At 47.2% G+C, this 23,228-nt stretch overlaps 1 protein-coding gene across 1 annotated transcript in view; it reads right to left on the bottom strand.

Annotated features, from left to right (window-relative positions):
- The window catches only part of PAPPA2 (pappalysin 2), a 188,553-nt gene that overhangs the window by 117,703 nt on the left and 47,622 nt on the right, over window positions 1–23,228 (bottom strand). The window contains exon 3 of the mRNA XM_019500187.2: window positions 7,803–7,948. Coding sequence (XP_019355732.2) covers window positions 7,803–7,948 — 146 coding nt within the window. The remainder of the gene's footprint in view (window positions 1–7,802; window positions 7,949–23,228) is intronic.

Below are 23,228 nucleotides of genomic sequence, written 5' to 3'. Positions count from 1 at the left end.
CTGCCCCTTGGGCAGGGGGCTGGACTCGATGATCTTCTGAAGTCCCTTCCAGCCCTAATGTCTATGAAATCTATGGGCTCACAAGAAGTGCCAACATGGAAAAGGAGCAAGAGATAGGTCTTGCCCTTCTGTAGACTAATCACCATCCCATATACCTCTCCTACTGTTGCTGCAATTACCTATATTACTGTAAAACACCTGGACCACAACCCCATTGAGGTAGGCCACTTACAGACATGGCACAAAAAGACAGTCCTGAAACAATGACTTTACAATCCAAGTATAAGACAAAAGGCTACAGATGGATACAGACAGAAGGGAAAGCTCAAGGAAACAAAAGACAATATCAGTCAGTGTGATGGGTTGTTCTTACAGCACAGCACCAACCCAACTATTGCCAAGTCACTTTCAAGTCATCAGGGCAAAGCACAGTTTTAAAGAGGGATTTTGAGGAATATAAGTAGGTAGTTTTCTACTCCCAAGTGTGAGGTGTAGTATGAGAGAAAGCAAAAAAGATGTCTATTTAAAAGTCTTGCAATCAGGCACTGAAGGCTGGTATGGTGAGTCATCTGACAATGGGAGTCAGGCTTTGCTACTGAATGAAAAACGATAAAGTGAGGGTCAGCTGTTAAGGGCACTGAAAGTGAAGACAAGCAGTTTATGTTTGAAGCAACAAAGAACCAGCAGAGAAGGGGGAAAATGGAGTGCATGCAGCGATAGAGAGGTGACAATCAAAAGGTGGCCTAGGACAGGAATGTCAAACATCTGGCCCAGGAGCTATTGGAGGGACTGGGAATTCAGTGATGGGGAGAGTAGCAGCAGCATTAACTACCACAGCTCCCTGGGCTAACACAGCAGCCTCTGAGCCCTGCCCTGAGCCCTGCTTGCACCACCACTGATTTCCTGGGTACAGAGTTTCACTGGGGTTTTGTTTTAGTGGCAGCATGACAGTCAACAGCAGTGTTAAGCCCTGCAGCTCCTTGAGTCAGCCTTGAGCTACTGCTCAGGCATTCATGGGAATTAACACCACTGCTGCTTGTTCTGCCACCACAGGTGGATCCAGATCTGGGCTACAAGAAACCCCACAGTCCAGATCTGGTTCAGGGGGCCAAAAGAGTTTGATACCTCCCCACCTAGGAGAACAAACTTTGTGGCAGCACTTGTCAAGCCTAGAGAAAAGGGCACTGCAGTAACTGAGGTGTAAGATTCATAGACATTAGGGCTGGAAAGGATCTCAGAAGATCATCAAGTCCAGCCCCCTGCCTCAGAGGCAGGAAGTCAGCTAGAGTCAAAGGATCCCAGCAAGATAGGCGTCCAAATGTTTCTTACAAGAGTCCAGAGCAAGTGCTTGCACCACCTCTGGAGGGAGTCTATTCCAGGCCTTGGGGGCTCGGACAGTAAAGAAGTTTTTCCTTATGTCCAGCCTAAAACAGTCTTGGAAGAGTTTGTGACCATTGGTCCTTGTCGTCCCTTAGGGCACTCTGGTGAACAGACGTTCCCCCAGATCCTGATGCACGCTCCTTATGTACTTATAGGCTGCCACCAGGTCACCCTTGAGCCTGCACTTTTCCAGGCTGAAGAGTCCCATGGCTCTCAGCCTCTCATCATAAGGCCTATTCTCTTGCCCCATGATCATGTGCTTGACTCTCTTCCGGACTCTCTCAAGCTTCTCCACATCCTTTTTAAATTGTGAAGCCCAGAATTGGATGCAGTACTCCAGCTGCAGCCTCACCAATGCTGAGTACAGTGGGAGGATGACATCCTGGGATTTGCTTGAGAAGCATCTATGGATACAAGCCAGAGTTTTGTTCACTTTACCAGCTGCGACATCACATTGGTGGCTCATATTTATCCTGTGGTCAATCATGACCCCCGAATCCCTTTTGGCTGTGGTGTTAGCGAGCGTAGCACTGCTGTGCCTATAAGTGTGATGCGAGTTCTTTTTCCCCCCGAGGTGGAGTACCTTCCATTTTTCCATATTGAATGTCATCAGGTTTTTATCCGCCCATTTTCTGAGCCTATCTAGGTCAGCTTGGATCACCAGCCTATCCTCAGGTGTGGACGTTTTTCCCCAAAGTTAGTGTCATCGGCAAACTTGGCCAGTCCACTTCTGACACCAATGTCCACATCATAAAGATGTTAAAGAGTATAGGTCCAAGAACAGAGCCTTGGGGGACCCCACTAGTCACGGACCACCATGATGATTCACTTCCATCAATTACCACTCTTTGGGTCCGACCTCCCCAGCCACTGGCCTGTGATGCAGCCGAGGCTGCAGTTGGCCAATTTTTCCATGAGAAGATCATGGGACACCAGATCAAAGGCTTTTTTAAAGTTCAGATATATGATGTCAATCTCTTCTCCCTTGCCAGGTGATATGTCACCTGGTCATAGAAGGAGATGAGATTGGTCAGGCAAGACCTACCGGCAACAAACCCATGCTGGCTGTCCCTCAGGATGTTGCTATCAGCTAGTTTGTCAAGAATGGTCTCTTTGAAAATTTTTTTCCAAGATCTTCCCAGGGACAGAGGTCAGGCTGATATGCCTGTAGTTCTCCAAATCTACTTTTCTCCCTTTCTTGAAGATAGGCACCACATTGGCCTTCTTTGGGCACTTCACCTGAGTGCCACAAGTTCTCAAAGATCCGTGCCAGTGGCTAAGCTATGATGCCTGCCGGCTCCTTAAGTACCCTGGGGTGCAAACTGTCCAGACCAGCTGACTTGAAGGTGTCCAGCCTCTCAAGGTGTTCCTTTACATGGCCTACACTGATGTACGGTATAAATTCACCCTCACCCTGGCTGTCCTGCATCGTGTTAAGCAGGGTGGTCCCTTTGGGCTGGTGAAAAGCCACCCAAGATCATCAGAGTCTGGACAAGAGTTTCAGTTGCGAGGATGGATGGAAAAGGCTGTTTCTTAGATATATTATACAGAAAGGCTCTGAAATATTTACATTAGAGCTAGGATGTGGGGATAAAGAGAGAGATTTGAATCTGAGTAACAAGTGAGTTGGTAATGTGGTCCACAGGGAAAAAAGGAGATAGCAGGAAAATGGAGTGGAATGGAGGGAGGGGCAGTTAAGAGCTCTGTTTTGATCTTGAGCTTATCTTTTATGAGGGGATACCAGACATAGCCTGAGATTTTTATCTAGACAGAAGTATACAGGTCCGATCAGGGGTCAGCAACGTTTTTGGGTAGAATGCCAAAAACACCCACAACCTTGACTTGTAAGATGTTAGCATGCCAGGGGTATGTGGCAGGGAGTTCTGAGGGGCCTGATCCTTGTTGTGGCAGTGAAGCCCCAGCCACGTCCCCACTGTCCACCCTGTGGCATGCATGCCAAGCAACATGCCTTCATGTTCCACACTCTGGGACGCGTGCCGGGGGTCATCTACCCCTATGCTAGATCTATGAGTCATCAGGGTAGAGAAAGCAGCTCAATGTCCACTTCTAGATGATGCTAAGAACACAGCCCTCTAGGACACCCACAAGAAGATGAGGGAGGGATGAGAAGGATTCTCTATGAACACACTGAAGGGAAAATCAGAAAAGAGGAGAGCCAGGAGAGAGTAGAGTCACAGAAGACAAGAGAGAACAAGAATTGAAGAAGAGCAGAATCGAACATTTCAAGAGAACCTGGGCAAGTAAAGGAGAATAAGAATCTGAGCTCTGGCTAGGAAAAACTCATGGATTGGCAAGAGCAGTCTTAGCAGAGCGTAGGAGGCAGAAGCCAGATTAGTGAAGGTCTTGAAGGGAACTCAAAGGGACGAAGTCCAGTCAGCGATGGCAAACAGTGCTTTCAAGGGCCCAGAGATGCTGGGATGTGGGAAATGGAGCAGTAGCTGGAGAAGCAAGTGGGATCAAGGGTAGTGTGTTCTCTCTCTTCCCCCCTCTTCTTCCTTCTCTCTCTCTCTTTTAACAGGAGAAATGACAGCATGTTTGTAATGTGAGAGGAAAAAGCCAGAGGAGAGAAAAGGAGGAGATAAGAGAGTGTTCAACGAGGGGAGGGTTAGAGAGAGGGGGCATGTGCGAGTCTTGTATCTGACGGGGGAGTTGGACAGCCATGTCACAGTGTGTCATAGTTTTATTTTGGAAGAAATCACTGAGATCCTGGCCAGAGAGAGAAGTGGAGGTAGGAGGAGAGGGTTTGACAATGGGCAGAAAGGTAGTAAAGAGGCAGCTCACATGGCAATCGCGGGGATCCAGTTAAACTGAAGTAGCAGAGGAGTTTCACTAGGGTGATGGCAAAACTGAAGGAAGAGAGAACAAATCTGTAGTGGAAGAAGTCAGCCTATTTTGGGCTTTCAGCCAGAGATGCTCCACTGCCTGGGAGGAGTGGAGGAAGTGGATACAGGCAACTCCTGCTTAACGCTCTTTCACTTAGTGCTATTTCACTATAACTCTCATTTGAAATTGATACCCGATTTCACTTAGTGCCCAGCAAGTTTCATTATAGTACTCGTGGTTGCCATTTTGGGTCATTAAAAACAATTGCTGTCGCTATTTTGGGTCGTCATATACTTTTGGTTTTGCTTGACACTCCTTTCACTTAACATCAGTTTTTCAGGAACCAATTAAGAGCGCTAGGCAGGGGTTGCCTGTATTGGTAGAAGCCAGGGTTGGTGGTGAGCTGACCTCACAAGAGAATAAGAATAAGAGATCAAGGAATAGGAAGAACCAACCACCACAGCACTGCAAATAAGGGAAGAATGGGCATGTCCCCTTTTTATCTGATTACTCTCAAGTAAACACTACTCTCTCATGTTCTCTCCCCTGCTTCTGGTCATTGTTACCGACTTCCTCTAAACTGGTTCTGTTTCTGCTATGTTTCTTCTGAGATAAGAGGACCAGAACTATACACACAGGTAAAGGTTGATCACTGATTCACACACTGGCCTTATAACATTCTCAATCTTCTTCTCTAACTCATTATTTCTAGTCCCCCAACATTTTCCTTACTGCTGTGCACTGGGCAGAGGTTCTCACTGAAATCTTTGGGTTCCTGCTCTGCATGGTTGAATTTATTTAGAACCCTGCAATGCACAGGAGTAATTCAATGAGCCTCTTCCAATACATACTACCTCATGTTTCCCAGCAATGGATATCAGCTGCCTCTACGTTCCCCATTCACCTGGCTTGGTTATGATTAGTTCCCCTCTGATATTTCCAAGATCCTGAACTTGGAATCATTTCAGGTTAGTCAAGAGTGATCCCCAACTACTTACTTCTTTCTCCCTTTTCCAGAATGTTAGTAGTTTCACTAAACCTCACCATGTTGTTAATCTGCCAGTTAAAAACAGACCATTTAACCCTATGCTGTTTCCCATCAAATTCCCTGCCTAACACACACTGTACAAAGTGCTGTTTGTGTAATGGAGCCTCCTCATCCCAGCCAGCCGTAGTGTGCCTCAGTGTGGGTGCTCCGCAGTGCACACCCAGGGGTGCCTTCTCCCTTGTCTCCATGTTTGTCCCAGCACATACTATTTTGGTGTGCTTTGCACCATGTTTTTTTCTGGGGCTTTTTTCTTTGCTATTTGGAAATCCCAGGAGCAAATTTTGCCCCTGCACTGCAAATTAGTAGAGCTGCACACAGTTTAATGTGCAAAATATACACACAGTTTAATGTGCAACATGTGCAGCTTGTGGCATCCCTGAGCTGCAAATTAGCAGCACTGTGCACAGTTTAATGTGCAACAAGTGCACTTTGTGCCATGACAAACTGCACGTGCCTGCATGTGTAGACTCAGCCATTAAATCTAAAAACCATTCATGCCAGAGTGTTGAAGAAGGTCAAATCCAGACTCAAACTTCCCAGTTCTGGCTTAATGCCAAGACAACCCCTCTTTCCCCCTCCAAACTTTGCTGAAGTTTGGCTCCAGAACTTGATCTAGAACTTGATCCTAACTTCACAACTGGTGTTCATCTCTGCTTAAACTTACTCCTGGGATCTGAACTCTACTCCCAGACATAAATGTAAGCCTTTGATTCATCCAACTACTTGCCACTCTTTTGTACACTAGAAAGTAAAGCAGAATGTCAGTGTCCCAAAGAGAATGAGTAAGGCTGAGGAGCTGGTTGTAGGAAGATTACTGGCAAACCCAAGTAGTTTAGAAAGTCATTTCTGGGAGCAGAGTTCATGGAGATTTGCCTTTTTTAACAAGCGATTATAGCAATCTGCAATTGAAAAGCTGGTCCTGAAATCCACTGAGCTGTGAGCTTTCAGCACACTGAAGAAGGAAAACTGGCAAAAATAACATTAAAACTGGTCTCTAATGATCACGTAAAAGTTTTAGGGTTGAACATCCTGCACTTGTAAAAGCAGAAGGTCTAGATCTGGCGTGCAGGTGCCAGGGGTAATTACTTCCAGTTACTTATTGAGAAACACTTAAGATGTTTTGACTGCAAAGTGTAAAATACTCTGCCAGAAAAGCCTGAGACTAAAGAGGCAGAGAGTGAGAGAGACAGTGTGAAAGCAAAAAAAGAAATGAAGGAATGAATGAAGAAAGAAGACAACAACAAAACCAAAAGAAGGCAACATGAACCACATTTAAATTCCCCTTCCCTTTGGGAAGCAACTTCTCCTAACCCAGTGATATTGGGACTGACACTAAAGGCCTACCCTGTAGGCGGCTGAAATCAGAGGGAGTCTAGCCATCAACTTCAGCAGGTGTTGGCTCAGGATGAAAGCAGGTGACCAGACCTGCCATTTGCCTGCTCATGGGTCATTTGAGTCTCCAGTTGGTTGGTTGGTCTTGAAATAAATAGAAACCTGGAAAATCACATACACTGTCGATCTACACTATGACTGCAAGCCCTGGCGCCTCCCTTTCCTTTCCTTTCATGCTGCACCATCTGCAATGTCTTGCCTTTCTACTGGATTTGACTGTGGTGAATACTAAGATGCAGGAGGGAACAGGACCCTCCTTCTGATCTTGTTCACTCCATGTGAGCATGTATCAGATGTATAACTCTGTGGTCACAAATGGAGAAAAGCTGAAGAACTTTGTTGAACTTCTGAAAACTTTTATTTGGCTTCATTGCAACAAGTTGGGACAGAGTCATCCTTCATCCTAAGCCCAAGGGCTGCCTTAAGGGTTTTGGAGGTCATGGACATAGCGTTGATTGGGGGCCTCCAAGCATTTGATCACGGGAAGTGGTGCTCACTCCTACCCTGGGGTCTTCAAAAGGAGGCTAGATATTCACCTAGCCGGGGTCGTTTGACCCCAGCATTCTTTCCTGCCCATGGCAGGGAGTCGGACTTGATGATCTGCTCAGGTCCCTTCCGACCCTACCAACTATGAAACTATATGACGGTCATCACAATGGTTGTGCTTGGGTGCCCAAGTCCTGCATTATCCCATGCCCAGTGGGCCCGTGACTTGTGATGGCACTGTTAAGTCTACTCCTTACATTCTGCACCCTGAACCTCCCTCTGTGCACATACTCAAACTCCGTTGTTACCGCCACAGTCAGAGTCTCTTACTTTGCCTGATGCATCTGTTAATTTTCTTCTGGTCCTTTCTATAGGCCCTCTAGCAAAAAGCATCTTTCTTCCTCTCTTCTGCCCCCTTCTTGAGGGATCAGTTGACTCAAATGTGACAGCTTCCCAGCTGAGTGGCTTGCATGACTCCTGGCTCCAAAGCCCAGTGAGGTCAATCAGAACCATTCCATTGATTTCAATGGGCTTTCAAAAATCAGATCTCTGTCCCTGCTGCCCTCTCCATCCCCTTTGTGAGCAGTAATTAGGAGCTATCCTCTATAGGGAGACTCACAGACTCAAGTATTACATGAGGGAGCAGGCTTACCCAGGTGGCTGAGGGCTTCTTTATCCCATGGCCAGGTGGCGGCACCAGCCAGCTCCTCCCGCACTGAACTGGCAAAGTAGACATTGAGGAAGTGTGTGCTGTTCAACTGCAGCGCCTCCTTCAGCTCCTTCACACTCATGTAGGCCCTGCAGGGACAGGGGTTGGGAGACAGTCAGCAAAAGTATCAATGCAGCAGGAAGGAATAGAGCTGGGCTGGACTGGTGCAGGGCGATGTCATAGGAAACATGCATGAATAACAATAATAGCAGCAGACCTAGAGAACAACCCATCGCAAGCTTTCCGTAAGGGCCAAAAAACAGTAGGAAAGTCTGAGAAAGTTTGGATGATTCTATGGAGATTTCCCACAAGATAGCAAACTCCTTCCCTTAAAGCTGTGCCACAGCATATTTGTTGAAGGGTTTGGGCAGGCTGCAATAAAGCAAATATAAATTTTTCTTGTTAATCATGGTAGTTTCATAGTTTAAAGTGGAGTTCTGCTCCTAGAGTAGGCATGTACATTTGGACAATGGGGAAAAGGAAACCTTAAGGATGAGTGAAAAGAGAAGGGAGAGAAATGGAAAGAGAAATAAATGAGTGGCTCCAGGGGACAGAGAACAGGGAAAGACTGCCTCAGAGAAGGGAAAGGAAAGGGGCTGTAACATAGAGAAAAGAGAAGAGGAACACTAGAGATAGAAAAGGGGACTGCTGTAAAAAAAGTGAGGAGGAAAGGTACTTACATGCTAGCTTATTTTAGGAATTTGCCTCAAGTCTCCTTAGAAGGCCAGAATCCCCTTGAAACAAGCATGGAGGAAGATTCTTGCTTTTTCTCCCTCCCTCCATTCTTACCACATTTACCTTCTTCAGTGACAAACTCTCCCTGCTTCCCAGCCTTAGGACTTTTATACCTGTGCTCCATGTCCCCAGTGTGCTAGCTCTCTGATTATCCACCCAAGCAATGGAGGCTGAAGAACAGAGCCGTTCAAATGGCACAAGAAAGTGCAAAATAGAGCCTGCTGGGGTGGACAAGCTGACTGCCAGCTGGCCAAAGAGTGAATACAATGCAGGTGAGAATTCTGCAGAAGCCTCTTTGTCATTCATTGCCGGGAGCCTGCAAAACCACTAAGCCCATCTCCGGAGGATTGAGGTGATGACAGGATCAGGCATGGCACTCACTGTCACACCAACTTAGATATAACTCATAATGGCTGTCAGGCCTCATGCCGGCCTGTTCTAGGAATGATGCAAAGCTGCACCACTCCACCAGGATCTTCTCAGAGGACTCATGTTTCAGGAAGGCTCAAAGCCTTCTAGAGCATCTGCCCCACAAAGAGATCATGCCTGTTCCTCTGCACCTGGCCAGCTTTTCTGGTCAGTTCAGAGTGGACCTGACCATGATTCCACCAGCTTCCCAACCTCCTTTACAACAGGTAACAAAAGGGCACAAAGGCAGCAGCAATGCCTGACCTCTACAGGGAGAAGCTAGATTGGAAAGGGGGTTATGCTGTCAACCCTCTTCCTAGCCAACTGTGCAAGAGCTAGATGCAAGGTTACTCTTATAGGGAAACTTATCACCACCTTCTGAAGTATCTGCTATTGGCCATGTTACAAACTGGACACTAAGTGAGTTAAGCAGAGCCTGTTGGCTTAGAAACAGTATTTAAAGGCCTGTGTTTTGGGGAATTGGCTTATAGGGATAGATATATGCATTATAAGGGTTCAAGATGAGCAGCAGGGGTTAACTGATTTGAAAGAGCCTGGGCTTCACACCCATTGTTCCAGACAGCCCTGGAAGCAGACAGGCTGTCCAGCACAACAAGGCCAACCAATGGACACAGCCTGAGAATTGAGGGGGGGCATGCCATAACACAAGATCACAGCCTTCAAGGCTGACAAGTTGTCTAACACAACCAGGACGCACAGCCTGGGAACCAAGGAAGTACGTACCATACTGTCCCATAACACAAGATAAGTGACACCAACTACAGGGCCCCAGAGCAGAGGGGTGCCTGAGTCCTGCTTTTGGGGGAACAGCACAAATTAGGAGAAGGTCCAGAAGGCTACATGAACGTGTGACCACAGAGAAACACCCGACCAGAGATAGCCATGGATGAAGAGTCATCAGGAGTCATCAAGGGGGAAGGAGAACACAAAAGAAGAGACTTGAGAATAACAAAGGGTCCCTCCCTGTTCCTTCTCATCCCCCACCTGGGTTCCTCCTCCTTCTCCTCCCCAAGAGGGGTCCCCATCCCCATCTTTGTCCCCCAGGAAGGGTCCCCAAGGCCACCATGGGCCGAGGGCATACCAGAAGCCTGTCTCATGCACCCTACTGGAGGGGGGCTGTGGGCCTTGGCATCCCACCTCCAGACTGCTGACACCTAAGAGAAAGAGCCTCAGAGTGGAGCCTGCATCTTAACCAGATGTACTTTAACTCTGATGACAGTCCTGGGATTGGTAGATATAGGATTGTTTGTTTTGTTGCTTTTTTGTTATCACTCTGTATCAATAAATCCACCTATTATCAGTTGGCAGGTGCTGTGGTCGGTCTGAGGGTTGTGCTCACACAGGACAAAAATATAAGGGCTGGGTCCAAATCCAGTGCCAACAGGGCTCTGCTGGGCTCTTAATAAGATAATAAACCAAACCTAGGGAAACATGAACTTAGCAATGGTGAAACCTGCTGGCACAGCCTCCACAGAACTGGGAGAGCACCAAGAGCTCCCCCACATGGCTCTGTCTAGGCTTCTCAGGCCCTAACCCCTCACAGAGGAGAAGAGACTGAAGCAGTGGTGATAAGCAGGGGGGTACAGAAGTGCAAGAGACAAAGTCTCACCTCTTGAGGTGTCCTAAATGGAAAAGGCAAGGTAAGCTGTGACTCTGGAAAGAGCTCTGCCAAAGACCATTTTATAGAGAAGGACACATGCCAAAGCTGCTGGCAGCCTTTCCTCTGCATTTTACAACCAGTCCAGGGAGTAAACAGCTGCAATGAGTAGAAGAACTTTGGATGGGAAGGAGGGAGGGGAGTACCTAAGTCATCCATTTTTGAAGACTCTTTAGATAATCAAGGGCTTTTGGGGTGTAATTTGGGGAAAGAAAGAAGGGCCATGGCTATCCCAAAATGAATAGGATAGTGCCAGCACTCATGGGGCTACACACAGCCTACAAGATAATTCAAAGTCTTTCACAATGTCTACAGGGAAGGTTAAGGCAGAAACTACTAGCTAGGGGACTTAGTTCTACCCCTTTCTTTGTGTGGACTCAGTGTCTGCTCTTGGGCAAATCTTTCACCCACCTCTCTGTATGTTGGTTTTTCTATCTTCATGAGCCAGATGCCAACATATGTACTCATGCTGACTGATACTTTAATCCACAAATAGTACCAATGAAGTAAGACTAGTGAAGTGAAATGTTCCCCAGCATGAATGAGGAGTCAGGACCTAATCTATAATCATGATGAGTCCTTGTTAAGTGCAGGGTTTTCAAGTGTAAGACAGTTCTACGAGTGCCAGGAACCCATTCTTATTACGTACCACAGCTGTTGCTGTTAATGTGTTCATAAACCCTGATAGCCCAGGAAATACTGTGAGGAGTTAATCTCAGCTCATAGCAGGGACTCTCAAAGTATACTGGGCTTGATCAATCAAGATTCCCATTTACTCCAAAAAGGTCTTTGATCCTGTCTCTAATGACTTGCAGCAACAGGTTTCTGACAAACTATCATGAAAATGTATAATACTAAAGAACAAATATGCAAAATAATGCTGGCACCACAATTAATGGTGAAAATGTTCCCTCTTATGTTCTTTTAGAGGCAACTGGTAGAGCTGTGCGAAGCTTTGGTCCCTGATTCAATTTGGCAGAGATTTGGCCCAATTTGGTGGTTGAATCTCCGAATCTGAATTGAATCAGAGGACCCTTTAATCTCTCCGAATTGAATTGGAACCCTCTGAATCGATTCAGAGAGATTCGGCGATTCAGATGTAGACACAGCTTTAAATGTTTTTTCTACACACCTCTAGGTAGCAGGCGGCTCATGAACACTACAATGCTGGGGCGCATGGAGTGCCCCACAGGAGCACAGGGGGGCTCCCCAGTGCTCTTGGTAGCAGATCCAGAAGTGGACCAGAAGCACTTCTGGTTCACTTCTGGGTCCACCGGGGAGTGTGCTGGGCCCTCCCCCCCACCTCCTCCCTGGCTTGGCGATTGGTACATCCTGGGTCTAGGGGGCATCTGGGGTACCCCTGTAGCCAATCTCCAAGCAGGGAAGGCATGGGGGAGCCCCCAGCACACTCCCCAGCAGACCTGGATGTGGACCAAAAGTACTTCCGGTTCACTTCTGGGTTCACCGCCAAGCACACAGAGGGCTCCCACATGCTCCTGTGGGATGCTCTATCCACTCCAGCATCACAGCGTTCACAAGCTGTGCTGGTACTTCGAGGTATGTAGAAAAAACATTGAAAGCTGGGTCTGTGTCCGAATCACTGATTCTCCGAATCAGCATCGAATCTTCAGATTCGGATTTGGCCAAATCAAATCAGGGACAGTGATCCGAATCAATGCACACCCCTAGCAACTGGCTACTTGCAAGTTAAATGGGAGGGAGATATTGTGAGGGCAATGCAACCACTTCTCTATGCTGAGTTAAACACCAGGAGAGCTTTTTTCCTCCTCAATTAAAACCTTTTTTAATTGGATCTGAAATAGTCTGGATTTTCAAAAGCAACTAGCAATTTTGGGTGCCTCCATTTTGGGGCTTTCCAAACTGAGTCACCTTAGAGTGACCTGATTTTCAGGAAGCGGCAGAGTATCTTTCCACTGAAGTATCTCAGGTTGGGTTCCCAAAAGCTAGTCACCCCAAATCATGCCTCACTTTTGAAAATCTCAGCTGGGCTCCTTGGTGGTCTTTGAGGGTGGGGATGAGAGTGTCCCATTTCTTACCCAGTTCCCACCAGCTCCCATGGCCAAGCCACATTCACAGAAAACATTTCCCTCACCATTTAAATAACAAAGACCAAGAGCTCCCAACTAGAAGCAACAATGTTAGGACAACTCAACCAATCTATGTTGTCTTGCCCACACACACACCACATTGACACCACCTTGTCAACCCAACCGAAATGGGAGAGAAGTAGAAAGAGGGATATGAAAATAGACCTGTTGGACATTTTTGTGGCAGGACTTGGAAGAAACAGAAGCAAAAAAAAACTTAATAGAAAAAGAGGGGAGGAAAGCTCCCTCACGCATAAGAGCTGCTCGGGGGACACAGACTTTAAAAATAATGTTGATTCCTAACGTATGATATCTTGGAAAAACAGCCCCAAACCCTCACGAGCCATCCAAATTCCGGGAGCTGACGTCAGTCATGTTCAGAGGGATATTCCTGCCGCCTCTCTTCTGGAGACATGATGTTTTTCTGGCTGTCGCCTGCTGTTCCCTTGACACTAGGAACATTTTTTCTCCCTGTAATTATAAATAACTATAATTTCCTCCATTGAGAGACTCCTACAGTTCAGGGCCGTGTCGGGGGTGAACATCTCCAACACAGAGACACTGAAATGGCTTAGAGGAAGGATCTCTGACTTCACCCACAGCGGCATGGAAAGCACAAACATCCTCCTGGCTAGCCTCCCCAAAGATATTAGGGAGACCAAAACAATTTTGGAATGGACCACTCTCCCATTTCCCTTAATTCCCATCTCCTACTGGCTCTGTGAGCAGGGGGCTGCCATCTCTGCTTGTCACTTACCAGTCTCAGCTGCCAATGTCATGCTGCCCCTCTTCCTTGGTGGGTTCATTATTTTCCATTGAAGGATGGTGCATCAGCTCCCCTCCACCCATGGCCCTCAAACTGGTTAAACTGCAGCTCTCCCTAACTCTCTGAACAGTTTCCCACCTCTTCTGAACTGGGGGATTCCAGGCTGAATGACACTTACAGCAGGCAGAGTGCCATGAGCTGACACACAAACTCATGGGGTGCCAGACAAACATATAAAGGCATAGGTTTGTGCCGAGTAGCAAAAAGAACAAGAAGACAAAGGGGAGAGTCACCCAGGTTTTTCCAAATTAAGCAAAACAAATTCTTCTTCTTTATGGTGTACAAGATACTGGTACATGTCAGCTGAGCTCCTCCTCCCATGACTCCACTGCAGTGTCATTGATATCAGCAGGGCTCTGTTCAAATCACTGGCCCCAGTGACTTGAACAGAGCCCTGCTGCTTGATGCCAGCTGAGGATCCGATCCAACATTAGTTAGGGCAATATGTGAAAGCATCAGGAGAGTGTCCATTTTTCAGAGAAGTTATGGGAATGGTTATGGGCATGGAAACTGTGCCTGAGCCTTAACGTGCTTATGACACAGAAGGAGACCTGAGGTCTTACCATTGCAGCAGCAGTAAAGTCACAGTTTCCATGCTGCATCAGTGCAGGATGACACTGCACTGATATGCTATCATCACATGGGATTTTCATGTCGTCAAGAAAACTCAAGTCTGGCAGGACCTCTAACTGTCACCTTATCCAAGGTAACATCTACATTGAGGCTGGCGCTAAAAGGAAACTTACTGACACATCGGGAGCTTCAGCTACCACTGCCAGGACAGAAAATGGGAAAAGCCACAAAGTCTGAAGAACATGGCTCCACTCACCCTGGGATCCCTTGCATGGTATTGCAACAGAAATATCCTCCCTACTCTTCCCCCTGCTATGCCATGCATTCAACTGAATGCCACTGCACCAGCAATGTCCTCATAAACTGTTAAGGCTGGAGTACTTCATTTGTGCTGGGCCAAGGATTGAAGCAAACAGCTCCATGGAGAACAGAAGACCACCGCTTACAGGGCCAGGGCCAGGGCCAGGGCTGTCAATGTTTTTATCAGATTAGGTCAGGCTAGTGGTCCCTTCCTGCATACAGTGGAGAAAAGCATTGGTTATGCACAGCAGGGAAAAGGAAGGGAGTACTGCACTGCATTGGTCGGGGCAGGTTTCACATACTGGATTATGCAACTGTGATTCAGGCCTTTGCCTGGATTGGGGAAGGATAGGGAGGAGAGCAGGTAGGTTTAACTGATAAGCATATGGTAAGAAGGCTTGGGCCCCTGCCCATGGTGTAGACACAAAAATGTTTATTATCACCAAGAGGAGATCAGCAGCATGTTGAACGGAGGCCAAGGCCAGCATGTATCCCATGCAGTGCTATAAATCAAGCTGAATTCTCTGGGTATTGCTAAGGATGCAGTGTGTAACTCCACAGGAATTCCACTGCAATTCAAAAATAGGAGGCTTTTCCCTGCAGACAATTCAGTGGGAATGTGGGAGTGGGGCTGGGGGGAAGCTCTCCAAGTGCCCTCAATGGACAGCTAAGAAATACTTGAGAGCCAGCCAGTTCCAAACTGACTGCACAAGCCAGTGAAGTCATTGGATATTCTGGCTATCCTTTCATGCCCCTTGCCATGTTTCACTATGCAAGGAAAGACCTCTTTTCCACTCCCAGCAAGTCGGGGAAGGCTCTCCATTTCCCAGACCTCAGCTGATGGAGAAGGCATCTCCAAGCAGGGCTTTCCAGGAAGAGGAGATGAATCACCAGTGGCACTTACAACTAGGCAGGTGTCTCAACAGAACATATACAATATGTAAAGTACTTGGCCAGAGGTAAAGTGGAGCAATTCATAGTGTTTCAGGTCCATGATCTCTTAGATGGTGGTGCCTGGTGCGTGATGGCCATCCATCCTCATGTTGACATGCTAATCTCATACAAAGCAAGTGAGGCTTCCAGGAAGACATCCCTGAGATGCTTTCCAGCAAATGCATCATCATCCATGGAACCAGCTGGAGGCACTCCAGCTCAGGGCTGGGCTGGCTCATGTTTAAATGAAAGCTCAGGTTCATTTTTACCTGTCAAGACCCCTCACATCCAGCTGCATTACAAATCCCTGAATCCAAAGCCCAGCCTGCAGGCCAAGGGTCATTACTATGCCATCCGTTTATGAGTATCACAATAATATCACAGCCCAGTCAAATCCAGATCACTGTCACTAAGCTGGACAGTGTCTAGTAATGTGGGCAAATAGAAAGCATGCCAGAGAGGATAAGGGAAGCTTGAATAAGCCAGACATTCCCTTAGGATGTAGAGACCCACATAGCTCCTGTGCCAATGCCCACTACAGGGCGTGGGAGTCCCTCACTGACTTCAGTGGGTATGACTCGCATGGACCTGGAAAAGCACATATTCTAGCCACAGAAACTATGAGTCAATGGGAGATCATGAAATCAGATGCTGCTGAAAGTATGGAGTAAAAATGTTTTAAAATATTTGAGCGATGGCTGGAGTTATAGTTCCAAGGGGCATCACAGGGTAAAAATGAGATGGGCTGGCAAACAAGTGAGGTGCCCGAGGCCCTGGTTTTTCCTCCATGACAGGTGAGTGATTCCTATTGTTTGTAAAGGGAGTTCTTAGGAATTTAGGAACTGTGAGAAGTAAATCTGGCTTCGGAATTGGACAGTCCCTCAGATCAAGAGTGGAGTCCATTGGCATAACTGTGTGTAAAATTCCAGTACTAAAAAGGTGGGGTTTATTGTAGGTCAGGGTTGAGAAGCACCAGCAAAGCTGTGTGAGAAGTCAATGCTAGAAATGCAGTGGGGTCATAGATCAGGATGGAGCTGCTACAGAACCCCAAGGCTGGCTTTGGATGTGGAGATTCCTTTAATATTAAAGAGAGAAATACTATCATGAAATGTGTTCCCAGTACAAACTGGAGAACAAAAAGCTGCTAATAAGAGGTCCACTATTCCTGGACATGATAGCCCATAGATTTCAAGAAATCATCAGTGAACAACTGAGTTTTGCCCCCTGGCAACTTGTGACACTCTGGAGAAGTCCCTGAGGACTGGAAGAGGGCCAATGTTATACTCATCCACAAGAAGGGCAGGAGGGAGGGCCCCAGTAACTGCAGGCCAGTCAGCCTAACTTCCATCCTAGGGAAAATCCTAGAAAAGTTCATCAAGGAGTCTATCTGTAATAAGCTTGCAGAAGGTAAGATTCTGAATGACAGCCAGCCTGGCTTCATTGTAGGCAGGTCTTGTCTTACCAACCTCATCTCCTTCTATGGCCAGGTAACTCATCACCTGGACACGAGAGAGCAGGTTGACATTGTATACCTAGACTTCCAAAAGCCCTTTGATCTAGTATCCCATGATGTGTTTGTAAGAAAATTGGAGGATTGTGGGCTTAACTCCGAGACAGTCAGGAGGGTGAGAAACTGGCTGCAGGATTGGACCCAGAGAGTCACAGTGAACAGATCTGTGTCATCCTGGCGAGAAGTGGGCAGCAGTGTCCCACACAAATCAGTGCTCAGTCCAGTACTTTTCAACATCTTTATTAATGATTTGGATGTGGGGGTGAAGAGTTCACTGGCCAAGTTCGCAGACAACACCAAGTTATGGGGAAGTGTGGTCACGCTTGACGATAGGCTACAGTTACAGGAGGACCTAAACAGGCTAGCAAGTTTGGTGGATCGGAACCTGATGAAGTTCAATGTTGAGAAATGTCAAGTGCTCCACCTCAGGACGAGCAACCCCCAACACACCTACAGGCTTGGTGGCACCAAACTGACTAGCACTATGAATAAAAGGGACCTGGGGGTAATAATAGACCACAGTATGAATATGAGCTGGCAGTGCGATGCTGTAGCCAGTAGGGCAAATAATACTCCAGCATGCATCAATTGATGCATCTCCAGCAAAGCCAAGGAGATGATTCTTCCGCTCTGCTCAGCACTGGTGAGACCGCAGCTGGAGTACTGTGTCCAGTTCTGGGCACCACATTTCAACAAGGATGTGGAAAACTTGAGAAAGTCCAAAGAAGAGCCACCCATATGATCAGAGTCTTACACAGCAAGCCATACGAGGAAAAACGGAGGGATCTGGGAGTCTTCAGCATGAAGAAAAGAAGGCTGAGAGGGGACCTGGTAGCAGCTTACCACTACACTAGGGGAGTACATCAAGGGCTTGCTGAGCAACTGTTCACCAGGGCACCTGAGGGAAAAACCAGGATTAGGGGCCACAAACTCCTGGAAGATAGATTCAGGTTCAACTTTAGGAAAAACTTCTTCACCGTTAGGGTGTCCAGACTGTGAAATAAGCTCCCTCCAGAGGTGGCACAATCACCTACCCTAGAAATCTTCAAGAGGAGACTAGACAGTCATCTTGCTGGGGTCACTTGACCCCCAGTTATCTTTCCTATTTGGTGCAGAGGGCTGGACCCAATGATCTTCCAAAGTCCCTTCTGGCCTTACAATCTATGAATCTATGAACACAAGAAGAAATATTATTTTAGCCTTGGTTCTGGCAAATAGCAAGAACATCATAGAAAAGTTGGTCATAGAAAATAAACTTTGATCAAGTAATCATGAGCTCATTTGATTTAATTTAAATGGAAGATTCCAAATGGGTAAACTTTGAGACATTTCAGGAAGTAATTAATGAAGTTGACTGGACTAAAGAGCTCAGGGATTTGAATGTGAAAAAGTCTTGAAACTTCTTTAGGTAAAGGTGCAAAAACGATTAGGAATTTGCATCTGAAGCAGGCAGAAAAATATTGCAGGGGAAGGGCTCCAGACCTAACTGGATGAAAAATTATGTCTATAAGGATATTAGAAGTAGGCAGAGAAACTACAAAGAATGGAAAAGGGGATTCATCAGCAAAGAAAGCTATGTCATGGAGGTCAGTAAGTGCAGAGAGAAAGTGAGAATTGCCAGAAGTCAAGCTGTGTTAGTCCTTGAAAAGGAAATTAAAACAAATTGCAAAAGGTTCTTTAAAAATGTGCATAAAAAGAGAACAAAGAAACACATTGGGCCACTAGGTAATAAGGATAGAGTCTAGATTAAAGATAATTGAAGAATGGATCAACAATTAAATGAAAACGTTGTTTGTTTTCATTAAGGATGCTGATGTATAACATAAGGCAAAGACAGGATGGTAAACAGGAATAAGGATGTGGAACTGGAAATTAAGCTTTTGACTAAAGTGCTCAAATCAGGGGGATCGAGATAATGTTCACCATATAAATCTGGAAGGATTGACATATGAAAACACACGTGTAGTAACACAGCCTTTAATTAATGTATCAAATCAAAAGAGGGCATAGAGGCAGTAGCAAATATTGTATGTATATTTAAAATAGGGCAAAAATTGATCCAGGTAATTACAGGACCATTAGTTTGATTTCAATAATATGCAAAGTTTTAGAACAGATTTTGAAGGAAAAAAAAGACATGGAGGTAAAAAAAAATGGGACACAATAGAAGGCTGAGTTTATTAGAAGTGGACCATGTATGGGAATTGTAGTGGATCGATTCTATTGGGCATCACTAGAGAATCTGATATTCTGCCACCTAGGAAATTATATGTAGTGAGTGGATATATTCTCATCATGCAATCTGTGCTTACTAGGGCTGTGCAAAATGGGCCCTATTTGATTAGGACTCAGATTTGGCCCGAATTAGGGACAGTGATTTGATCCGTTGATTTGGATCACTGTCCCTGATTGGATTCAGCCGAAGCCAAATCTGAAGATTCGAAGCTGATTCAGTGAATCAATGATTTGGACACAGGCACAGCTTTAGAAGTTTTTTTCTACATACCTTGAGGTAGCAGGCACAGCTCATGATCACTGCGGTGCTGGGGTGGATGGAGCATTGCACAGGAGCACAGGGGGCTCTCCAGGATGCTCGGCAGCAAACCCAGAAGGGGACCAGAAGTACTTCTGGTCCCCTTCTGGGTCTGCTGGAGAGTGCACTGGGGGCCCCCCTGTATGCCCCCTGACTCAGTGATCAGCCAGAGGGGGACCCTAGGTGCTCCCCCGACCCAGGAGGCACCAGTCACCGAGCTAGGGGGAGGGTGCAGTGGGGCACCCCTGCGTGCTCCTCGGCGGACTTGGAAGTGGACCCGAAGTGCTTCTGGTCCACTTCCAGGTCTGCTGCTGAGTGCGCTGGGGAGCCCCTTATGATCCTGTGGGATACTCCATGCGCCCCAGCATCACAGCGTTCAGAGCCCCTGCTTCCTAGAGGTATGTAGAAAAAACATTTAACGCTGTGTCTATGTTCAAATTGCTGAATCTGTCCAAATCTCTCTGAATCGATTCGGAGGTTTCCAATTCAATTCATAGAGATTAAAGGGTCCTCTGATTTGATTCGGATTTGGAGTTTTGGCCACTGAATTGGGCCGAATCTCTGCCAAATCAAATCGAGGTCCGAAGGGTCGCACAGGCCTAGTGATCACCCTTCAGGGTAAACTAAGCCTACAACTAATCAATGAAATCTACTGAATTCCAGTTTCTGTGGACTTGGACAAAAAGACACCACTTATGCTATCTTTCTTTCAGAGTGCTACAGCTACATCTCAAGGTCTTTTTAGCTGCAAAGCACTCAGTTCAAAACACAGCCTCTACCAACACAATGTCCATCGTCTACTTGCAGGAAACCTAGGTTCATTCCTTTATTTCTATTCAGTTGATAAACTCTGGTTCTGACCTTGAAAACTACAGGTTTCATGAAAACTACAGCCAAGCCACATATGCGGCATCCAGCTTAGTTTAGTGGAGAAACTTCAATCCATATCTACTATTGAGACATCATAAAGATTATTCATTTTTAAATGGCTAACATCTATGAACCCTCAATTCAATCATGGCTATGAAACCTAATCTCTAGTTTGGGCTGATGGTTCCACGTATAAATTAACAGGTAGTGTTTTGACAATGTTCCCCCTTATGTCTGGACACTTCAGTAGGTTATCAATAGAACGATATACCTTTATCAGAAATACTAAGCAAACCAACTCAGGCATAACCAAACAAGGGGCAGAGAAGTAACGTACATGTGGCACGGGCTGGCATAATTCATCTCGTCCCTTGGGGAATATTTCCAATGCAAGCATTAGGGATTTAGACTCCTGCACCTCAGCATACAGTCACCATCCCCAAGAGTTCTCCCCCTGAACTACAGGAGATAGTAGTCTCCAATTCATGCCTGTGGCACTGTCAGTATGTTACAGAAGCTCTTCATAAAGAAAAGCCAACACTAGCAGATCCTGGAGAACATAATACCAAGAACTGGCAGAAAACTAGTTTGATGGATGTCGCAGGGCACCTCGGTACCCCTGCTCCTATAGAGGAGAAACTGCCAGGGAGCGAGTGAGCGCACCCTGGCCTGACATAACGAGCCCAGCTGAGGCTGGCTCAGGTAATGAGCGCAGCTGCGGGTTGCCGGAGCAACCAAGGGGGGCCAGCTGCCTGTAGGGGGCAGGGCCTGGCCCTTATAAAGCTCAGGGCTGAGGCCAGCCTGGCAGTTCTCTGCCAGCAGCCGGAGAGACAGGAGCTCCCTCGGCCGAGAGATGGGAAGGAGCCTAAGTAGCAAGTACAGCTCATGATAGCCCTGGAGGCTTGAGCTATGATGATGAGTTATGGCCATGTGGCTTGCATTTGTGTTACAGCCTAGGGGCTTGTGGTTTTGCTTTGTGTTTGTGTTATTACACCCGGAGGCTTGGGTGAGGCTGTAGGGGTTAGAGGAGGCCTCAATCATAGGGACCCCAGAGAGTGTGGGGTACCCTAGCGCCAAGAGGGCGCATTATCTACATAGCGCCAGGGAAGGCGTAGCTCGCACGCCGCTGCGCGAGCAGCGGGCGGCGAGGAGCGCGGCCAGTGGGTCGCGGGCGCAGCCCGTAGGTTGCGAACGGGGACCGAGACCCCGGATTGCGTGTGGGGGAACATAGCCCCCGGCCCCAGGAAAGGTATTACTGAGGAGCCCAGTGTGGGTGCGGCGAGCCCCAGAGAGGGGGAACGCCCTTGTGTATTATTGAGTAGCCCAGTGTGGGCACGGCGAGCCCCCCAGAGAGGGGGAACGCCCTTGTATGTTATTGAGTAGCCCAGTGTGGGCGCGGCGAGCCCCAGAAAGGGGGAACGCCATTGTGCTTTGCTGAGTAGCCCAGTGTGGGCGCACGGGCATAGCGAGCCCGGCCACGGGCCAGTGCAGCAATCCCCCTCAGACCAAGGCAGGGCGCTGCGGTTGCCCCTGAGAAGGCAGGGAGTAGCAGCGCAGGGAGCCAGAGTCAGGGAGGGTATCCGTGCGGTTGGCCCATAGGACCGGAGGCCCACTGGAGAGTCCCGGAGCGGAACCACACTGGCAGGGGAGGCCCAGAGTGGGCCAGACGAGAGTCCCAGCAAGAGGCTGGGCATGAGACAGGGAGCCCAGAGTGGGCCACATTAGAGAGGAGGCCCGCCAAGCGGGCGTATAGACCAAACAACGTCCTTTACATCTGCGAGGCTTGGGGCATGGTATCAGGGGAGGTAGGAGCCACGCATAGCCCATAAGGCTAGGGCGCTTGGGTAGCGCCCATTATACGGGGAGACCCACGAGGGGTCCAGGAGCTGACAGGCCTGAGGAAACACAAGGCAGCCTCCCTATTACATATTCCATCAAGACGTGGCGGGCGAGAATGGAGGGTGCCCTCGGGCCGGAGTAGCGTGGTGAGAGGGCCTCAAGGAGATCATGGCCCTCCGCGAGGACCCTGCCGTGACATCGGGTAAAAAGCAAAGCAAAGATCACTATTTATCAGCCTGCTTGTCCCTACTATCTTAAACTAACACAAACACCTGAAGTGAATGATCTTATCAAGAATTACATGGGTGGCAAAACAATTTTTGAGTGATTATCTGGCAGGTTTTCAGCCAAACTGAAGCATGTATGACTCACTCCATATACTGAAAATGGATATGAAGAGAATAAGAAAAAACAGGGCTTGTTTATCTTGATCTTACAGCAGTAGATGATACCATCTTGCACACTGCTCTGGTGCATAAAATGTCCAGAGCTCTTCCTAGATGGGTTATGGCAACTAAACTGATGCTCCATGTCTTGGAAATTGTCTCCTGTAGTTCAGAACATATACTTCTTCATGTAGTTCTGGGCCAAAAAAACAGCATCTGGAGATTTCAAAAGAATGAAATCCTGCAAGACTTGATCATTTAATGTATATAACCTTCTGAAGACCATTCCCAGACAATGCATACTGATATCTGCTTGGCTTCAAGGAACTGTAACATCTGAGAGACTGAAGAGACCCTGAGCAGTGATATTACTGCTTTAGGTGATAACTGCAAGAAACAGAAACTAAGACCAAGTACACCAAAGACAGCAACAACAAGTATCTAATGATGCCATGCTCAGAGCCAACGTGAGCTTAACACCATTTGAATAGTGAGGTTAATGTCACATGATCCAAAGCCAGTCCATCTAGGGGGTCACCCTAGATTGGTGGTTTCCAATGTTTTTCATTTGCGGACCCCTAAAAATTTTCAAAGGGAGATGCAAACTCATTTGAATTGTAGGTGTGGGTATTCACATACTTTTGATTGACCATAGACATTTTTTGCAGAC

This window comes from Alligator mississippiensis, chromosome 5 (assembly GCF_030867095.1).
Source record: "Alligator mississippiensis isolate rAllMis1 chromosome 5, rAllMis1, whole genome shotgun sequence".
Classification (NCBI taxonomy): Eukaryota; Metazoa; Chordata; order Crocodylia; family Alligatoridae; genus Alligator; species Alligator mississippiensis.
This window is presented reverse-complemented; position numbering and strand designations above follow the sequence as displayed.